This window comes from Siphateles boraxobius, unplaced genomic scaffold (genome assembly GCF_051911475.1).
Source record: "Siphateles boraxobius isolate OS27281-9 unplaced genomic scaffold, OSU_SipBor_1 48, whole genome shotgun sequence".
Lineage (NCBI taxonomy): Eukaryota > Metazoa > Chordata > Actinopteri > Cypriniformes > Leuciscidae > Siphateles > Siphateles boraxobius.
This window is the reverse complement of record NW_027509119.1, coordinates 5,958,836-5,980,366: the sequence shown is the minus strand read 5'-3', so window position 1 is coordinate 5,980,366 and position 21,531 is coordinate 5,958,836. Positions and strand designations below refer to the sequence as shown.

The 21,531-nt window shown below is 38.3% G+C and overlaps 1 protein-coding gene across 6 annotated transcripts in view; it reads right to left on the bottom strand.

Moving 5' to 3' along the window:
- The window catches only part of bmal1b (basic helix-loop-helix ARNT like 1b), a 48,303-nt gene that overhangs the window by 10,424 nt on the left and 16,348 nt on the right, over window positions 1-21,531 (bottom strand). For 2 of the 6 annotated variants that reach the window (XM_077201761.1, XM_077201764.1), the window contains 12 exons: window positions 11,784-11,848; window positions 10,930-11,077; window positions 10,552-10,572; window positions 10,175-10,243; window positions 5,828-5,866; window positions 4,597-4,623; window positions 4,321-4,478; window positions 3,729-3,808; window positions 3,546-3,638; window positions 3,336-3,453; window positions 2,713-2,862; window positions 2,375-2,621 (listed from right to left, as the gene is read on the bottom strand). In XM_077201761.1, the coding sequence (XP_077057876.1) occupies window positions 2,375-2,621; window positions 2,713-2,862; window positions 3,336-3,453; window positions 3,546-3,638; window positions 3,729-3,808; window positions 4,321-4,478; window positions 4,597-4,623; window positions 5,828-5,866; window positions 10,175-10,243; window positions 10,552-10,572; window positions 10,930-11,077; window positions 11,784-11,848 (1,215 nt within the window). Of the gene's footprint in view, window positions 1-2,374; window positions 2,622-2,712; window positions 2,863-3,335; window positions 3,454-3,545; window positions 3,639-3,728; window positions 3,809-4,320; window positions 4,479-4,596; window positions 4,624-5,827; window positions 5,867-10,174; window positions 10,244-10,551; window positions 10,573-10,929; window positions 11,078-11,360; window positions 11,403-11,783; window positions 11,976-21,531 lie in introns of those variants that run through there. The other 4 variants (XM_077201765.1, XM_077201762.1, XM_077201763.1 and 1 more) reach the window with 3 other exon arrangements.

Below are 21,531 nucleotides of genomic sequence, written 5' to 3'. Positions count from 1 at the left end.
TTTGTTTCTCTTATTTTGAAAACTCTTCGCGATCGACTTGCTTCCAAGATCGAAGGGTTGGTGATTCCTGTAACGTTACTGTTTTACGGTCAATGACAAGACTACTAATCAGCTGTCTCATGAACGTAATCAGCACATTTATCCCCACATAGGAAAGCCATAACACAGCGAGGGAGAAGAATTAAGTTACATGAAACAATCCAACTACAGATTTTACACCACTGACAAGGAAAAAGTCACTACTCACGGTGTTTATGGCTAGCTTCTAGCTTTCTGCTGCTTCTATTTCAAGGTAGTGAGGAAACGCGCTCTGTAGCGATGTTTGTTCGCGTTCGGCTACGGTAGAAACATGACGTCACAATATGTCGACCTTCATAGAAGGGGGCGCCCGCGGTTATGTAGATATAAATGTCTCATTCTAAGGTAATAAAAACATTACGGTTTATAAAGTAAGTTCTTTATACACCACTGAAAACATAGTTATGGATGTCATATTGCATTTCTCTTAATAGATACTCAAAATTTTTACACATTGCACCTTTAAGATCAATTTCCAAAAGATAATTTTTTATTCCTCTTTTTAGTCAACTTTAGCATGGCTCGGTTCACTTATGCTAGGCACTGTATAGTGTATATACATATATACTGTATATTGTCTGAAAGGAGTAGGACCATAAAATGTTCGTCCAATCATTGTATTCGGTAAACAAAGCAGTATATTCTTCTCCATTGTTTTTTTTTTCTTCTAAACTTTGCATGCAATGGCGGATCCGCTACTTTTCTTCTATCCTTCCGAACGAATGTCCTGAAAATGAGTGCTGCCCTGTGATCTCTCATGTCTGGTAGTATAAAAAAGCAATAAAAAAACAGAATACAACTGACTGAGAGGGAGCGTAATGTGGAAAATGAAGTATACCTGCGAAGTATACCATACACTATAAAAGACAAACTGTTCAGTTGTCACAGAGGCATTGTGCAGTATTTTTAGGTGCAGTGTGTGTCCTACATTTCGGCCTCTAGCCAGGTCATGACCTGGGTCATTTATCCATTTCTATATTTGGATATTGATCCGCATTGTGCTCACAAAACCAAATCACGCTAACAAAACTGTCACGCTAACATCAGGATTGGTCATTCGGTCACAATGACCACCAAACTTCTGATCCCAAATCAGTTTATCCATCAGTAGACAAAACAAACATCTCCCAACCAATAATCCATTTGATCTAATAGTTTTCTTAAACGTAGGCCCTGTTTACACCTGGTGTGTTTCGCTTTGGTTGATCGGATCGTAAGTGGACGACGCTAAATATTGGTGTAAACGGGGTCTAAAGTTTTTTCAGCTTGTTCACTTTCAACCACTTCTAGAGGTCGTGGAAAACAGATTCGGAATTTTTGCTTTCGTAGTGTAGACGCTCATGTGATTGAATGTGTTCAAACAGCCACAAAAGACCGTCTTTTCTCCGTCTGCTGACTTAATACATTATGGGAAGTGCGCTAGCCATTCGGGATTTAAACCTTGTTTATTGGAAACCCAAGTTTTGTCTGGAGACGAAAACGTACCAAGCACAATGTTCTCTCTCCATTCCTGATTTCTAACATACACTCACAGTGTTTGACTGGTCTCACGGCTTCAGAGCAGAAATGAAAGCTGATGATCTCCGTATGTTTTTCCGTCGTCTTCAGTCGTGTTCATATGTAACTTGCGCTAGCTTATTTTGTCCATTAGATCAAAAGATCAGAAAAATCCCCCACATTTACCCATCCACAGACCCTCCCCTCAAAAAAGTGGTTGAAAGTGGACAAAAAAGACAGATTAAAACACCTGGTGTAAACGGGAATGTGTCTCACTCGTCTACTTGTGATCTGATCGACCAAATCTCATCTTAATACCAGGAGTAAACAGAGCTTTACATTCATGTAATTTAGAATCTGGAAAAGTATACCATATTATATAAGCCATGTCACATGTTGTAGTGCATTGGCATTGTTTAAGGTAATTTAACCTAGTTAAGGTGCGGTCACATTTACTGCAGCTCTGCAAAAGAAAGCAGGCCATCCAAAGCTATTCCTGCCAGCTCGCAAACGAACAAAACATAAACAACTGCTTTCCAAACAGCCATTTATGGATTTGACAAAGTGTAGTGCCGTAGTTTCTACCTTCACTGCCATACCGAGAGGCTTGTTATTGGTTGGCGCTGTGAAAGTTCACCCAACTTTAACCTGATTCGACAATTTTTTGCCACTTGAAGTCCATCAGGCAAAATTATTCATTGCACAGATTTGGATTTTGCTTGCGAAATTTCACAAGCCTTTAAACACCTTTAAACTGCAACCATATTTCATGTTCGGGCGCTAAGTAGTCACCACTTGCCTTTGGTCCACAAAAACAAACTTCCCATCAATGGCATGGCGCGAGACATACTCTGTCGGCTTCACCCGGATGTCTCCATTCATAGGTTGTGGGACAATATGAGGATGTAACCGGCCAATGGCCACTAAGCAGCTGAGATTACAGCCTTCATTGTCAGGCTCATTGTCTTCATCTAAACCCATCTTAATGGGCGGCCAGCTCTTCAGATAGCCTGTGCTGTGGATGGTGCAGAAGCTCTTACGATCGGCTACAGGGAGAACAAAGGCAAAAGTTATGATGAGGAATCGTTGTCTTTGAATACCTAACAATATTCGAAGCAAATGAAAGAACTGATTTACCATTCTTTTTGGAGCAAGTCGAGGGGAAATCTTTTTCCTCCATTTTGACAAGGGACTTGTTGCACTTCATTCTGCAGAAGAAGGAGCGTCTGGACCCTGAGCACAATCTGGAGGGACTAGGGGCAATGTCTGTCCTGACTCGCAGCCCAGCTGAGAAGATAATGCTCTGTCAGATCATTTTAAAAACTATGTATGTAGTATGTATGTATGTAAAAAGTATGTAGTTAAAGGCTGGAATACACTACTCAACTTTTTAACAAAAGTCTTTTTTTGCTGAAAGTCAGAGCCAGTCTGTAGATTTTGGGTAGAGTTGACAGAAATACCATAAAATAGTGTAGTGCATGATGGAACAGCCTTTTTAGATTCCATCCAGTCAGAGGATATTTTGCGCCAATTTTAGAGCACATATTGTTTTCCTTTTTCATGCATCTCCTAGAAACGAGGCGCATGTTTCTGTGTGAGTTTATTGTGTTCGGAACAACTTGAGTGTGTGTAACCATTTGCAAAATCGGGATGTGTATGATGCCAAAAATGTATGCTGCCTAGTGTTTTAAAATCTGTTCTGTTCTGGTTTGCTTGCATAATGCTGTATTTAAGGCATATAGCAGCAAGTACTAACTTACTTTTAGCATCAATGAGTCTCTCCCGTGGTGCTGTGTCAGATGACGAGAGCTGCTCTTTGACTTTTGCAATGTCTTTTGGATGCAAATAATCAAACAAACTCTGGCCAATCAGGTCATTCTGTAAGATGGGGAGAAAGCAGTAGGCAATATGAGTCACACACTGACTTCTGAGTCATATCATGGATGTTATGAAGAATTAGTAGGCCTTACCTGACTGTAATTTAGAATTTTGTAGACAGACTCTGACACAAAAAGGATCTTTCCCCGGTCACAGCCCACAACGAATAGAAAACCATCAGCAGCCTGAGACCCAGAGTGAATCACCAATGAATCACAGCCAGGGATGATCACTCAGTATAACACAAAAAGACACATTTTCTTTAGGTCACCTACCCTTAATATTAAGTGCTTCAGCTCATCATCTGATAAAAAGGCTGGCTTGTAATTAGCTTCAGTATAAGGGTTTGCAGCACCTTAAAAAGACAGTAAAAAATAAGCATGAGTAATTGATTAGTACTTGTAAGAGTATGAGACACTTGCGTTCAATTGCAAAACATTTGGGTATCCCCTGGGCCCAGAAAACTTTGTGTTCTTTCTTGAAACTTTTGTATTCTTTCACAAAAGTACTGTGTAATATTGTAATAATCATATAAATAATATCAGATATAATAAAACACATAATGAAGTTATTTTACATTGCAAAACAATATCATAATAATATGCAGTAATAATATCCATTTAATGCAAACTGGTCATTTAATCTTTTCACTCAGTTTGTTTTGAAACCATTATTGGTGATATAATGTTTGTGAATAAAACATAAATTTAATAACAATGTCATACTCTTTCTTTTTAACTTTTGAAATCACTTTTATGTTACTGTACTCGGCTACAAATCTACTTGAATGCACGTCTAGAATTAAGATTATATTAAAGTCCCAGCCAGGCCATAATGTCTCTATGGGAAAGACGGTTCGAACTTCACCTCGAAGTGTTTTCATATGCTGGACTGCCATGCGCAGCACAGTGAGTTTATCCAGTTTGCGGGACATGGCGTTGCAGGTAGGCACTAATGAAGCCAGCTCATCAATAAAGCTGTTCATCTTGTCTCTGCGTCTCTTCTCTATCTGACTGTGAGCCTCCCTGTAGATAACCAAGAGACCAAAACAATGTTACAATTGGAAAAAATTGCATATGATTTACAACAGGATTTATCCATTAATAATAATAAAAAATACAGAAATGCTCTGATTTACAGCACCTTGCATTCTTCATCTGCTGATCGACCCTGTTGATTAACAAATGATTAACTTGACATCTGGGAAATTAATCAATCATGTAAGCTAAATATAAACACCACTTACAGATGAACCCTTTTATTTTGAAATCTCTCTCTCTCTATCTCTCTCTCTCTCTCTCTCTCTCTATATATATATATTTATATATATATATATATATATATATATATATATATATACCACAGGTATGTATGTAATTCAATCATGACAACTACTGAAATAGTTTTCAATTGTGAATATGGCAATGTTAATGTATTTTTATTTTATTTAGACTTTATTTGCTACACTGCTGCTGTTGATTATTGTGTAAAAAACACTGTATTTATGCTTCTGCAGAACAAGAATGGACTTGCTACGGCTAATAGATACACAGACACACTGATGTGAGCATGTAAGATATGCTGCGGCTGCATGAATAGACACAAATCCTGTAGCAGATCTAAGCAGGTGGAGCTGGGGGAGGTGGAGGGGTTCAGAGCAACTCTGGTCTAGCCTACAGCAAACACTGAACCAGACTATTTAAATGTTGAGCAAGCAATCTCATTGGCTGAAGAATCAGCAGAGGCCAATAAGCTTGTGTCATGTACATAGGCAGAGGGTGAACCAACTCCTGGACAAAGATAAGGAGATGCGCTTCCCCTTTAGAACATATTTAAATAGATTTCCATGAAATAGTTTCAAGTTACATGTCACAACCTACACACCCCTTCATAAACAATCATGATAAATTATTTGTTATTAAAGCATCTATGTTCACAAACCACTGTTCATTTTAACAGAAAATCACTTAACTTAAACACCTCTGATTGGCAACTGTGTTCAAGAAATCAACAGATATTTTTGTGATTGGCTACATTTCTCAAGGCTGCAAAAACAAGTTGTAAATAGAAACCTTTTACGTTCTCCAAAGCGAAAGACAGACACGCACTGGATTGCTTGCCAAATCGGTTTCGCCAATATGCTATTATTATGGAGAAATTTTATGATTAAATATTATGATTATGGCCTTACACACACTCCACCTATGGCCATGCAGTAAATGATGTGATTGCTTGCAGATTACATGTAAAGGACCTATCAGCCTGTGCCATCTAGAGTTTCATGACTGAACTGAATATATCACATGTGATCTCAGACATTTAGACCATACTGTGTATATATGAGATATATATCTTGATCAATAATTCAGCTTACCTTTCAAGTTGTTTGTCATTGTCTGTGTCCATACTGTCCCTAAAAAAATAAACAGTAAACAAATACATTAGCTTAAATAGTTCAAGAGTCAACCAATATAAAGTACTTTGGATTAAAATGCATGAAAGTCACATATGTTTATACTTATTTAAAAGGACAACATATTTCTCAAAACCTAATATTTCTGAAAAGTAATCTTTAAAACTAAGTCATTTTTCACTTCCTTGTTAATTGTCAATATAGTTCATAAATGATTAGGTTATGGGCACATCTTATTAATTTCCCATCATGAAATGTCATTACAAGGATCCCACAATATGGTACCAGAAACAATATACTATGACTAGATATGATATAACTCCCATTTCACGCACCATCAACTCCAGCTTGGTTGTTTCATAATGGCTGGTTTCATAATTGACCAGAATGAGAGAAACATTACACGCTGTTTACCTGAGGGCCAGACACTGATAACATCTAATGCAGTTTTTCTTCTTCTGCTAAGCAGCTTTTTATTTACCCGAATCCCTCTGACCTCAATTATTTACTTAAAGTAATGCCTACGATTTTAAGCCACATACTGCATCAATAAATATAATGCATCTGTTCTTGTTTGCAATCAATTGAAATTCCTAATTTCATACTTTTTATAAGTACATGCCAGTTTTATTAAAATAAAACCTCTTGTTGTTTACAAACCCTTCAATATGAAACTCTTCATTGCATGTTATTTTTAAAAACGAACATCAAACTCTCAGCTGCATAAAATAACTGCTATTTTGCATGATATTTAGACACTGAAACAGTTATTAAAAGGGTGAATTCACAAAGGATTAATTGTGACTGTAAATTGTGCTAATAGTGTTGTTTTATGTACACACGCTGTTGTGTAGTTTGAGCACCTGATTAACAAAACAATTCATGCAAATCAGGTAACAGCACAAACACAATATCAGTACTGCAATTCTGTTAAGCGCTTGCTTACCGCTTACCTCTTCACAGGCTTCAGTAGCCCAACGTTAAAGGTTCTCTAAGCGATGTCGGTTGACGTCACTTCTTGTTGACGTTTGAAGTACTAAACAAAACGGTGGCTAGCTAGACCCTCCCTCCTCCTCATCCGCGCACTAACCCCCCAAACCCCGCCCCCAAACCCTTCTTGTCGGTTATTGGCTGGAACAGTTTGTTATGTTTCGTGGTGCGGGTTAGCCCAGTTTGCTTTTGTAGCCGTTTGTGGAGCCTGGGATGTCTGCAGAGACCGCATTTTTTTAGTGTGTTCCGGGGACAGGCAGCTAGCGGATAGTGAGGAGATGTTTGTTGTGTGTGACAAAAAATGTTTTGGCCTAAAAAACGCGTGACATCGCTTAGAGCACCTTTAACTTAGCCAGGCAAATAGAGCTGCACTTAAGGATCATCTATGATAAGTTATATATGAGCTCAAAACATTAACTTAAAGACCCCCTGTGGCGAAAATCAAGTTTTTAATGTGGCAATATAGCGGGTGAATTATGTATATGATGTATATTACGATGTTATGATGAACCATATGCCTGATGTTCTAAGTTGTGCAAAGCGTTTCTAAGGATGTTGATTTTTAGAAGGCAGCGGTCCGATTCTGAGATGGCGAACGTGGACATGGTTTGTGTAACATTAGCAACACAATATTAGCTGTTTGATAACGTAATCAAGCCAAAGATAATAAATTACCGTTATTTGTTCGATGTTGTAGAGACAATACATAGAACGCTTTACCATTCTGATACATCAACTTACAGATGACCCTGTATGAGTGAGTGGAGGCGGGGCTCATTTGCATATTCTTGGTTTTTGCGTATACTAAATGAAGCCAGGGTGTTACATTCAAGCTACTTTAAGGCATGAATAAATTTCACAGAAAAAAGCATTTAAATATGCCATTTGGGTGATCAACGATGAGACTTTAATCCCAGCACACAAGTACCACCCAGTTAAAGTGGATTGTGGGTGCTGGGAGAATAAGACACAGGTTTTGTGCAGAAATACTTGTTTAGTGAATTTGCCCCTAATTGCGTAGAGTCTGATAGTTTATTGTAAAACATGGAATGCCAGCCCAATGGTTGTGGGTGTTTATTTAGTGACTTTATAGGGTGTGTTAACAATAGGCATGTTTGGTTCGATTAAAACGAACTCTGATGCAATTGCTCTGTTAGTGTGGATAAAATACTGTAAGTGTGAACGCTGCCACCCAAAGCCTGGTGCACACCAAATGCTGGGCTTCAATCCGCTTCCAAACGAACTCTGGTGCGGTTCAACTGAAATATTAATGCAGCACAGAGCAAAGACATCTAAATGAACAAAAAACAGGACATGATGTCTCAAGATGTGACCCTAAAAGGACAGAATGCTAAAGAATAGCTGGATCTTCTCATCGTAATCGTTATGTTGCCCATTAAAGTTCGGTACATGCATTGGAATCGCTGTCTCCTTGCAGCAGTTCTTCGTTATTGTGTGTGATAGATAGATACATACATACATACATACATAAAAAATGTGCCTACAATAAGCACTTTTAGTCCAGCAGCATTGTTTTGGAAGTTTGCAGAGAGTTTATATAAGGGTGCTCAATGTCTGATTTCACATAGAACTACCGGTTTTCTGTCAATACGTTAATATAGGAGCCTATTATGATAATGCTGTAAATACAAATGTGCAAAGGAAGAAGCTTTTAATAAATATTTTTAACGTGCGTGAATAAATCCAAACACCCCCTTGACAGATTTAAGTTTCACTTTCGATACGTGACCGAAAGAGGAGCGTTTTGGCGGCAGGGATTTAAATCTTTAAAAATGTCTGGGATAAGAAAATCTAAAGTGTGGATGCACACCATCAGAAAGGATAATTTCCCAGACTGGATTTAGCATCAGGAAAACCATGATCGCACTTCTGCAGGCCAACGTTAACAAGTTGGTTTTCCTCCGGACATTCTAAAATGCTTAACATGAAAAAACCTTTTAAAACGCTTAAAGGGCACTTTTACATGGCTTAATGTATAGTACATACCTCATTAAGAAACCATACTATGTGCAGATAAGCAAATGAACCCAGAATATGAACGCAACGTGTTCCTCCTATAGAAAGTCACGTAAAGCGTTTTCTTTATAATAACGGTTTACAATGGGAGGAAAATTAACGTTTAATTAAAAGCGTTGCGTTCATATACTGGGCTCATCTGCTTTTCTGTAGGCTATACAGTATGCTTTATTAATAAGGTGTGAATAGAATTTGATCTTTTAATATAACTGTCCTAGGACATTAAGCCGTTAAACGTTTTTCATGTTAAGCGTTTTAGAATGTATATTAGAATCCGCGCACACAATTCGAAAAGACTCAAATGGACACAGAGACACAGACTGAGTGAAAGACTACATTTTCGTTACACATCTCGATCAGGTAGGGTTCAAGTGATTTCAAAACATTTCAGCCGGTTCTAATTTGATTTTTGGATGCAGTGAACATGATTAGATAAACGGTCACTCGAGTGTAGCGTTTATTGTTGTTTCTATTGTTGTTAAAAAGACAAAGTTGACAATTCTCGCTATACTTTCGATATTTTAATAATGTCTTTATTTTAATTTTATTTACTGATCACTCAGGGTTATCTAATTTAAGTATTTGTGGCTTGTGTTTTGAATGTTCCCCTGCACTTTAGGCACTTTGCACACATTTGTTCTGCATCTTTTGACTTGATTCGGACTTATTTCGTTTTGTACCTTTATTTATTAGAAAGGTATATTCTGTTCTAATTTAATTCTGTAAATTAATTGTTGATTATTTTTCGATGCATCGATGTTGCGCTCTGTACTGAGAGCCTGCTCGCACAAGCAATTTAGCCGATTTACCGGTAATTTGATTTGCATGTGAAATGCAAATCCTGTCTGAAGTGTGGCCTTTCTCCAGTTATGTTATTTCTTAGTTTTATTCATTTATTGTTTTTCTACATTTTCTTCTATATCTTCGTGTGATGTGCTGTACATCGCGGCTTTAAAATGTTAAAGCCCCGCCCCCTCCCCAACATCACACATCGACTATAGGGAAGACTTGACGATTCTGATTCAACTATGAAAATCCTTAGTCAGGGACACCCCTACTAAACGTATAGTCTTTTTTTTTTTTGCTCCGGATCAAAAGAACCAAGAGAAGCGGACTAAACACATAGTTAACATGGTCACAATTTTCACCTTTGAAAAATCTCTCATCTCTCTGCGTGAAGTGAGAATTTGGATAACAAAGGTGCTGGAATACATTTGTCTTAAAGTAAGTACAGACTGGACAGCTTGTCTAGTTAACATCTCTTCATCCATACTCACTGACCGTTCACTCTCAGGGTATTGTGTGTGCTGTGAGTTTGGGATGAGGAATCTCATCCATGAAGCCTCAGATCTAAGAGAATAAAATTGGTATTTTTCTCAAAATCAAACGGTTGAGTTGATACAATTTTTTTTCTTTATTTAATTAGATGAAAGATGTGCCTGTTCTCAAAGAGAGGCACAAACTCTGACAGTACCATGGTTTAGTGATGTTTCAGTGATGATAGCATGGTAATATGTTATATATCATGTTTTATACAGTTCATGCACCATGGTATGCCATGATTATAGCTTTTTGTAATGGAATAAAATAAACATTCTTATTCACATTATACTTATACTATTGTAAAATAAAAATCATTTGGATGTTTTTATACTCACTCAAAAGAAAAACCATCGACTCTGTGAAAAGAAAAGAAATGACAAAATCAATTTCATATAATCTCATAGTCCACCCAAAAATGAAAACTGTCATCATTGACTCCCACATGTTTCAAATCTGTATGACTTTCTTTGTCCACGCCTTACTGTGCCCATGCATTTTCAACGCTAATTTAGTGTGTATTTAGTAAGTCCTGAGAGTAGTTTTTAACGCCAAAAGAAGGGTTGCACTGGCACAAGCTGTTAGTAAACCTGGCCCTTAGTTTCTGTCAAAATGTTTACCATATTTTAAAGTTGAATGCCCTGAAAGAACTAAACATTGGGGCTTATATCTGATCATGAAACAGAGTTAGAGGATCTGTTAGGAACCGTTCTTACTGATAGTCGGTGACGCTGCCCTTCCTCTTGCGGCTGTAGTCCATGCCTGGCGTTCCCATGGAGCTGCTGATCAGGTCAGTGGAACTGGGAGACATAAACTCATTCATTGTGGAGGAGATGTCCATTCTTTGGTCTGCCATTAGATTATCTGCAAAATACAAACATAAATGTAACCCCTTCTTTTCTTGTATTATGTTATTGTGAAAACCATATTGAAAGACAATCTGCAATTTCACAAACATTACCCTCGGTTTCACAGACAAGTCTTAAGCTAGTCCTGAACTAAAATGCATGTTTGGGCTGTTTTAACTGAAAGCAACTTGCACTGACAATTGTCAGTGCCATTGTTTTGTCTCAAGTAATCCCGAAATGTTTTTTTTCTTCCTAAGGCATGTTTATAAAAGCCACTTAAATGCCCTAATTGAACTAACTGTACGTTCACACCGCCGCCGACTTGAGCGACAAAGAAGTTTACTTTCAACTTTTTGATTGACGCTCAAGAAGCTCAAAACCCCCAAAACGCGACGCCGATGGATTTGACGCACCTTGCAGCTGAGAGAAGCCAGCTTCCATTGAAAATGAATGACTTCCAGTAGCTTTGGAAGCTCAAGTCGGCGGCGGTGTGAGCATACAGTACATATGAACATATGTGAACATCGCCGACTTGAGCTTCCAAAGCTACCGGAAGTCATTCATTTTCAATGGAAGCTGGCTTCTCTCAGACAGCCCTGTCTGTGAAACCAGGCCTTAAAGTTCAGAGTTTTAAACCTAATACAAATAATCCCTTGAATCTGAATTTCATTATTTAAAAGAGCAGAAATTAGAAATATTAAATTAATGTTTCTTAAACTCACCACAGAGATAGACGAGTGCTGCTCTTCCTTCACCATTTCCCAAGGCCGTCGGATGCGATCCTCCTCTGCAAGAGAACAGAGTTGTAGTAAAGAGGGATATCTAATCTCCACCCAGACAAAGCTTGAGCATGTCATAACCTGGACACCGGGGGGGCGGTAGTGACGGATGATGAAGTGAGCAGACAGCAGCTCCTGAGTGTCCAAAAGTCAGAGGAAAACAGTGAAAATTGTGTTATTGTATTCTTTTTAAACCTGGAAATAATCCAGGTTAAAGCCTACTGTATCATATTTGACATGCAATTTTCAAAGGCCTCGTAGCAATGTTCAGGGAAGAAGGAGGCGGGAACCGGCGAACATTCAAATAAACTTTATTAAAATAAAACAAACCAAACTAAAATACCGCCAGCAGCCCCTCGCGGACGACTGCTGGCTTACCTAAAATAAACACAAATACAAAAAACAAAACTCAACTAAAATACAGGCCTGTTCCTCTCTCGATCATCAACGTCGTTGCTCCTCCTTTATGCTTCCGCTCCTCCATGAGAGATGCGAGACCAGTGTGCTTCACAGGTGTTGCTCATTAGCAATCACACCACCGGCCTGTTCGCCACATACCCCCATCGCCCCTCACAGGCCGGGGGGTACTCATGAGCCTGTGCCTACTCCCCCCCGGCGGCGATCCCTGGGGGGTATGGACCGACAAGCCGAGGGAAACAGAGACGGAAGCATGAGGAGCGACAGATCGAGAGAGGGGAGAGAGGGAAAAAAATAAAATAAATTGGTCCGGTTCCCACAACGCGTTGCCATCTGGTCCTCCACCAGCTGGGCGATCTTCTCCGCGGTGCCTGGCGGTGACGCTGGGTAGCCCTCGGTGGACGGCTCGACGCTCCTCTGCCGCCCGGTGGACGGCGACGGCTCCTCGGGTGCCTTGGGCAGACGGTAGGAGTCCCCCGCTCCTCCCCTTCATTGGTGGACTGCAGCAGGCTCCGGCCCACGGCGAGCGGCGGCGACTCCTCCTCTCCCTCCCGGATGGCAGCCGCCCCTCCAATACCTAGGTGGCCGGCAACGAGCTCGACCGTCACACCGGCAACTCACTCCAGCGCACCGCCTCGAGCGTCCATGGCCGCTCCTCCCCGAGGCACCTCGATGGCACCGCGGATTCCCCACAGCGGCGAGGACTCTCTGAAAGCACGTTCCTCCCTCTTCCCGGGTTTCGGCACCAGTGTAGCAATATTCAGGGAAGAAGGAGGCGGGAACCGGCGAACATTCAAATAAACTTTATCAAAATAAAACAAACCAAACTAAAATACCGCCAGCAGCCCCTTGCGGACGACTGCTGGCTTACCTAAAATAAACATAACGGCCAGCAGCCCCTCGCGGACGACTGCTGGCTAAAATAAAACACAAATACAAAAAACAAAACTCAACTAAAATACAGGCCTGTTCCTCTCTCGATCATCAACGTCGTCGCTCCTCCTTTATGCTTCCGCTCCTCCGTGAGAGATGCGAGACGAGTGTGCTTCACAGGTGTTGTTCATTAGCAATCGCACCACCGGCCTCGCGCTGTTCTCTCACGTCCCTCGGCCGTCCTGTTCGCCACAGGCCTCTAAATTATCAACATGAATGTCAGCAGAGACTGTGTCAACTAGATAATAACCTGTGAAGCCCTTGTTGACATGACAGCCATCAGCCATTCCTATTTTTTTAGCTACGGCTTGTTGCTAGTTATTTGAGCTTAGTTAATAAAGATTGTATTGAGTATCTCTCTGCTTTTGGGTCATATTGGAAAGGAGCAGCATATCCCCCTGAATAGCAGAGACTGGGGGCAGCATGTCCCTTACACGAGGAGAGTAGCAGCAATGGTGCACGCACTTCTGTTACAAGCAGTGGAGAAGAGCAACACGCTCCTTTAAATGCACTTACCAGAATGAGCTTAAAGGGATAGTTCACCCAAAAATTCTGTCAGTATTTACTCACCCTCATGTTGTTCCAACCCCGTAAGACCTTCGTTCATCTTCGGATTAAGATATTTTTAATGAAATCTGAGAGCTGGATCACTCCTCCATACTAGTCCACAGGCTTCTTGAGGGATTCAAACTTGCCGGCCTCGAAAAGTTATTAAAGACATTGTTAAAATAGTCCAAGTGACTACAGTGGCTCAATATTAAGTTTATCAAGCGACGAGAATACTTTTTGTGCACAAAAAAAAACATAAATAACGACTTTATTTTAACTATTAATTTCCTTCTCTTTGGGCCTCTTGTCAGTTAAACTAGTGTAATTGCGTAGAGCTACGTCACACGTAGGCTCACTATTGGCCGACGCTGGTCATGTGTGTTATGCGTGTGACGTACAACAACAGATCATACGCTGTTAAACTAGTAACCTGACTCGAGGCCCAGAGAGAAGGTCGTGATTTTAGTTTTTTTTGCGCACAAAAAGTGTTCTCGTCGTTTGATAAACTTAATATTGAGCCACTGTAGTCACTTGGACTATTTTAACGATGTCTTTAATAAGTTTTCGAGGCTGGCAAGTTCAATCCCTCAAGAAGCCTATGGACTAGTATCGAGGAATGATCCAGCTCTCAGATTTCATCAAAAATATCTTAATTCGGGCTTCCGAAGATGAACGAAGGTCTTACGGGGTTGGAACAACATGAGGGTGAGTCAATACTGACAGAATATTCATTTTTGGGTGAACAATCCCTTTAAGGCAACACGCATGTTGTACAAATGCAAATGGCTGCGCATTTCTTTGTGCCATCACAGGTTATGTGAGTAATACAGGCTACTGTGTGTGTGAGAGCAGGATATAACCATGTGTAATATTTGTTAATTTATTTGACTAAACCTTACATTTTTTTCCATTCCATTGCGATTCTTTTCCATTCTTTTTCTATGTAAAAATCTATGTATGTGCTTGAAGAACATGTCTGACCGTTGCTCTCGCGTCTCACTCTTTTTTGTTTCTGTTTATGCTCGTAAAGCTGCTTCACCAAACGCACATTTGCAGCGTTGCCATTTCCACTTATTATAGCCATTTTTGGGCTTGTTATTTTTTCCATATTAATAGGTGAAGTGACAACTTAGTTCAGCTGGAGTATGTGCATCGCCTTTGCTTTGTGCCAGTGTCATAGTTCTTTGAAAAGTCAGCTGTTAAATTGGTCAAAATGTACAACAGGGTTGGTTAATATTAAGCAATATTTGAGCAAGCTGAATCAGCATAGCCATCGGTGGGAGATATCACTCTGATTGGCAAACCAGTGCACGAGAAGAAAAAAATCGCCCAGTCCTAGCAACAAGCATGTTGCTGATAACCAGATAAACTTAGGACGGCATTTTGGCAATAGATAAGCCTAAAGCAATGTTTCCAATAATAACCAGATAAGCCTAAAGCAACAAACATGTTTCCAATGATAAACAGATCAGCCTTAAGCAACAAGCATGTTACTGATACCCGGATAAGCCTAACCACAGCATGTTGGCAATAATAATCAAAGTTCCAATAACAACCAGATAAGCCTTAAACAGCTTTAAGAACAAGCATGTTGCTGGTACTAGGGTAAGCTTAGGACAGCATGTTGGCAATAACCAGATAAGCCTAAAGCAACAAGCATGTTTCAATAACTGTATAGCCTCAAAGAACTAGCATGTTGCTAATATCAAAATAGGCTTAAGCATGGCATGTTGGCAATGACAACCAGGTAAGTCTAAAGCAACAAGTAGAATTCCATTAGTTACACTATAAGCTTAAAGAACAAGCACGATGCTGATACCCAGATAAGCTTTGTACAGTGTGTTCACAACAGTACTACACATTCTAAATTAACAAGCATATTTTCAATGAGCTATTGAGCAAATTGCCTTGAGCAACAAGCATGGTACAGATAACAATGAAAAAAACCTGTTGCCAATAACCTAATAGTTTTTAAGCAATGTGCATGAAAATGAAAACTTAGCTTAGCTTTCTGAAGACATTCAGAATTTAATGGAGGGTGAAATATAGTCAGTGAGTGAAGTGGATGCCTGATCTCCTTCTTGATCTCCTTCTCCTTCATGTCTAAACTTTGTTCTTGAGGCAGTCACATCAGTATAACTTCAAAAAAAAATCCATGTTAATAGCGATGCGAGAAACAATGCTTACTCAGGTAAACCTAATAGGCAATACAGCAATTTGCTGACATACAGTAACTGTCCTAACTGAAAAGTACCAGTACTGAAAAGTTTTTTTATATATAAACTCATGTGAGATTGCTTAGCTTTTCATTACATATGTAATCTGTTTTCCAGGGAACATCTCTAAACAAGAGACAACTTTTATTACGTCTCATTGGCTATGTTTACATGGGTGGTTGACAACATTAAGGCTGAAAAAAGCTTTTTTTTTTTTTTTTTTTTTTTTTTTTATAATATTAGGCTTAAAACATATTGAGTTATGTTGTACTGACTCTCGAATTTCCAAAAATATATGTGGTCTTTTAGATTTTGTATCGGAAATTGGATTTAAGCACCAATTTGTTGCATTCGTGCCTAAAATTGTCATATGGTGTGACATAAAAGTTTTCCTATATAAAATGAAAATGGGATATACTCTCCCTAAGTTACTAACTTCAGCATAAATCTTTATCATTACTATCTTAAGATTTAAAAACATTTTGTGCAGATTTTGTATTACTTTTCTAAATCATCATGCAAAGTAAGACATCTCTCTTTAGCCTTTCCAGATATTTCATATGAATTATGCTAAACTACGTTATAAATCTATCAAAATGCTTGTGACTCTTGCTGATACTGTTTATCTTGTGTTCCATTGACTTTTTTCATGATTTATAACTAAAAATTATTTTTATTGTCACAATTCTGAATGTCACACCAAATTATATTGTCAAAATATATGAGGAACTGCAGCACACCACAATTTGTCAATGCAAAAAAAGTGTATTTTATATGCATTCAACATTCAATTGCTTCAATTCAGTTAACATTAATAAGAATAAAAATCATCAGTCATACTAACATTGTTTTAAAATGTTTTAAATGTTATTTAAGAAACTCAGAAATATGAGTAAATCAACCATCTCACGTCAAGAACATTCAACATGACCATTTTAAAATTAGAAGAGAGTGTGTGTTGTAACAACAATTATAATTGTAAAACAGTAAAAATATTATCAATCTACAATTAGTCAAATGTTGGAGACATTTCAAATGATATAAAATATGTATAGTGTTGAATAATTGTTCATATCAAACCATATAGATTTTTGGGTGAATTTTAAAAAAGTTTCAACATGTGGAGAGAAGAGATTGGGGAAGTGGGGGTGAAGGGAATGTAAATTAAGACAATACTGAGGTGATCGGATTTGGACTGACAGTGTGAACAAGTGTTTTTGACCTTCTGAAATTTATGAGGCTATGAATATAGTTATTTGACGTGTTTCCATTGGGTGTATTTTCAATAAGCTCAATTTGAAGGGTAATGTAAAAACAGCTACTTTCAAGTTGTATATAAGACAAAAAACATCTCTATTGCAAACCCCTCCACATTGCTGTTGTTGTTTTTGGCGTATACCCATTGAAACCAATACAGATATTACAGAAGACGACACGGGTCACACATTCTATTGTATTTATTTATTTATTTATAGAACACTTTACAGGCTACACAGTAACTACACAAGCTACACAAAGTGATGTACATTCCAAGTACATAAATCAATAATAAAAATATAAAAACAGACAAAAACAACCTACAACAAAAAACAGAAATCTACGGAGTGTTGCACAAGAAACATTACAATTAGGTCTTAAAGGCAAATAGATGGTAAGAAATACCATATTTTTTATTAAAATAAATAAATAAAATTCCCAAGGGAAGCATATATAATGAAAACAAGACAGGGCCCAAAACAGAGCCTTGTGGAACCCCACTGATGCTGGATAAGAAAAACAATTACCAACCTTCACTGTAAAAGATCTTTGCTCTAATCGGATATCAAATCTGTCACAAATCTGGATATGAACAGTTGTGATACTCAGTATGGACATATAATAATTTAGATCAGATTACAATCCCTATAGAAGGTGTCTGTTCTGTGTGAACTGGCATGATCTTTTTACTTTTTCCTCCTTTCCATCAGGACCTCCTCTCTCCTTGCATGGTCCTGTATTGTTGTGTCCTCTCTTTACTTGACATTTCTGCCTGACACAGACACAAAATTGCATCTTTTAATATGCAAAGCATGGCAAACATGGTGAAACATGGTTAAATTAAGTATACAATTGAAAAGGAATACATTAGTTGTATAGGTAATTTAATGTTCACCAAATTCATTCAATATGTTTTGAATATTTATTTATTTATCATTAAAAAAGATGTATGTAATATTGTGTGACAAATATATCATATAGTGTGACTAGGAAAAATGGTCACACCATATGATACAGTGTCACACCAAATGACGTTTTGTTCAGTTAAGCTAATCTCTTGGTTAACTAAAAACATCTAGCTTATACTTAGCATGTAAATTGCCACATGGCAGCAATGATTTCTAATAATTTATAAGTAAAATTTGTAAAAAATAAAATAAAATAATAATAATATTTTTTATGCAAATAATGTCACACCATAAGACACAAAACTAGTGAGCATATCAGATACAGAGCTTTTTAATTAAAAATTAAATTAAAAAGTCAAAACTCACCTCTTGACCTTCCAAACCACTCCAAAGATGACACTGCAACTTTCTGGTTGAGTGTGGACCTCTTCATCATAATGATGTCCAAATTATTCCCAGTTAAAAATATATATCGCAGTGTCAATCCATATGACGCCCATTTTACAGACAAAATGTATTTGGCCAGAACTTGTTTTAAAATCATGCACAGGCATCAACACTTTCTGTGTCCATTAAGAATGCCCAATTCTGTTACTTAAACTGTAAAGCTATCAATTATTTATACTTTGCTGAGATATATTATCATATTAGTAAGGTCACACATAGCCCGGACAGTCACACCATATGACAATTTTGATGTTTAGATAAAAATTTGAAGTAGAGGTGACACCAACTGCAGCTATGGTATGCTGTAATACTATCTTGGCAGAGGAACAACATAAAGGTATATATTTTTAACAAATATAAATTTTTATTAGTATATGACATCATGGACAGGTAGAATGGCATGTCATGTCATCCACCCACAACTTTTGTTTCAGTCAGAATTAATTTATTGCGATTGATGAATCCAAAAAGGAGTGTTTCCATGAACGCTAAATAAAGTGATCGGGTTGATGTGTGCGTTTATACGTCACAAGCTTCAAATCTGAATTGATTTTTTGACATGCGCATACTGACGAATATTGAGTTTCCCGCTGTTTACACATAGTATTCTCCTACATTTCAGCTTTCTTCGTTTTAAACAGCAGACTTAATATTTATCTATTACGAGCACTAATTAGGAGACAATTAGCATATGAAATGATGTGCTTATATTTGTCAAGTGGTAAAATGCCTCTACCAGTGCCCAAAACCAGAGGATGAAAGTCAAGTCAAGTCATCTTCATTTATATAGCGCTTTTAACAATGTAGATTGTTTCAAAGCAGCTTTACAGAGATAAACATATAATTTAAGGTAACAGAGATTGGTTTGGTTTTATATTGGTTCTTGAAAAATGTTTTTTCCAGCTAAAGTTAGTTTTGATTGATTCACTTCCGTCTAAATGATCATTTGTTATTAAATTAGGGGCCGCTAAGACGACACCGTTCTCTCTAAACAGACTTTAAACGCGAACCTGTGATAGACACTGATGGCGTTCACATGCGCATTAAGAATTGATTCTATAGTTATGTGCGTTTGAATATATGTGCGCAGGTTTGTAATTCCTTACAAACCATGCCTGAACAAACTACTTGTCTTGTCTATAAATTTTGATGCAGAATTTTATTTTATCTTATCACTTTGGGTAGGTACGCGAACCGAAAAATTCCACAACACTTTATCTGTAGAGTGGTATAGGGATCCTCCATAGGGAGAGGCTAGTTGGCACTTCAGCACTGCATTGTCATCGGGTCCAGGCAAAAGTCCTTCGTCAGATCTGGATACGGTCTGGATCCGGCAGGCTGCGGGAAAACCTCGGGATAAACAAAGACACTAAAATTAGCGTAGATGCCATTCTTCCTATGATGTAACGAGTACATCAGGATTTAAGGGAAGTGTTCCCAGTTCCGGCTGACCTAATCTAAGCAGCCTAATATTGAATTATAGAAGTCTATAGAGTGTTATGTGAATGCTAGGTCAAAGAGATGTGTTTTTAGTCTAGCTTTGAACTGACAGACTGTATCTGCTTCCCGGACAATGTTAGGAAGATTGTTCCAAAGTTTTGGTGCTAAATAGGAAAAGGATCTACCACCAGCAGTTGATTTAGATATTCTAGGTTAAGGGTGTCACGATTTCGATTTTAAATCGAAATCGATCTAAATTAATTGACAAACTCAAAAATCGAAATAAAAAATGGGAATCGTCGATACTGCCACGCCCCCATGTCGCGCCCGTGATGGAAGGTTCAGATAGTTTTACTGACTCTATTGTTCAATCTCGTTCATCAAAATTAACTAATCTTTTTTCTAGTCATTTCAGGGGCTTTAAATGTTATACTTTTAACAGGCAAATTCCCCAAACAGATCCAACGCAATCTTGATCACATTCTGAATTAAGAAATCATTATAATGCAGTCAAAAGTAATTTACAGGGAACATTAAGACTTGACCTTCCCAGTCTTTTGTTCATTTGTCGCGTGAAACAGGCAATGAACGGATCGTTCATGAACGACTCATCACGGCGCGGGAAAAAAACACACGTGTTGAAAGGCTGTGAGTCCTCTAACTTGGATTCTATGCCCGAGCCCGAACTTGGCCGATATTTCCCGTCACTATCCTCGGGCCGGGCTCTTGATCTATAGACGTGCACTCCCAACGCAATAGAGTGCGGCGCGGGAATAGATTTGATGGCAGAGTGCAAGCGCGGGCGGTAATGCACTCACTCTATGTGTGCTGGAGAATAAAAAGATTCGCGGGACTCCGCAAACTAGAAATATCTATGAATAAAACATATAAAAGCTAATACATTTTTTTCTTCTGTTGCAGAAAAGCAACAAGAAAAACTAAAACAAAATAGAAACGATTTACAGGCCAGAGTTTCTATTTATAACATGTTTGCAGCGTTGAGCGATTTAGCCAATCACAGACATATGTGTTGATTTCTTGAACGCAATGACCAATCAGAAGCATTTAAGATAGACTCTCCTCACCGCTCAAAACTGACTTTTTGTTCAGTGCTGAATTCTGTAAGCTGGCAAATCCTCTAATTATAACAAACAAAGTGTAGGCTATATATTATGAAAGATTCATTGTGCAGTCAGCTTCACTGATAATAACAGAGATGTGTGAGATTGTGATGAACTGATGTCAGCTTTTTAGGAGCAACAGCAACCTGTGCTTAAAAAAAAAAAAATCGAGAATCGAATCTAACCGTGACCTTAGAATCGAAAATGTAATCGAATCGAGGATTTGGAGAATCGTGACACCCCTATTCTAGGTATTATCAACTGGCCGGAGTTTTGAGATCGCAATAGACGTGAAGGACTATAATACGTTAAGAGCTCGCTCAAGTACTGGGGAGCTAAACCATTTAGTGCTTTGTAAGTAATCAGCAATATTTTAAAATGTATACGATGTTTAATAGAGAGC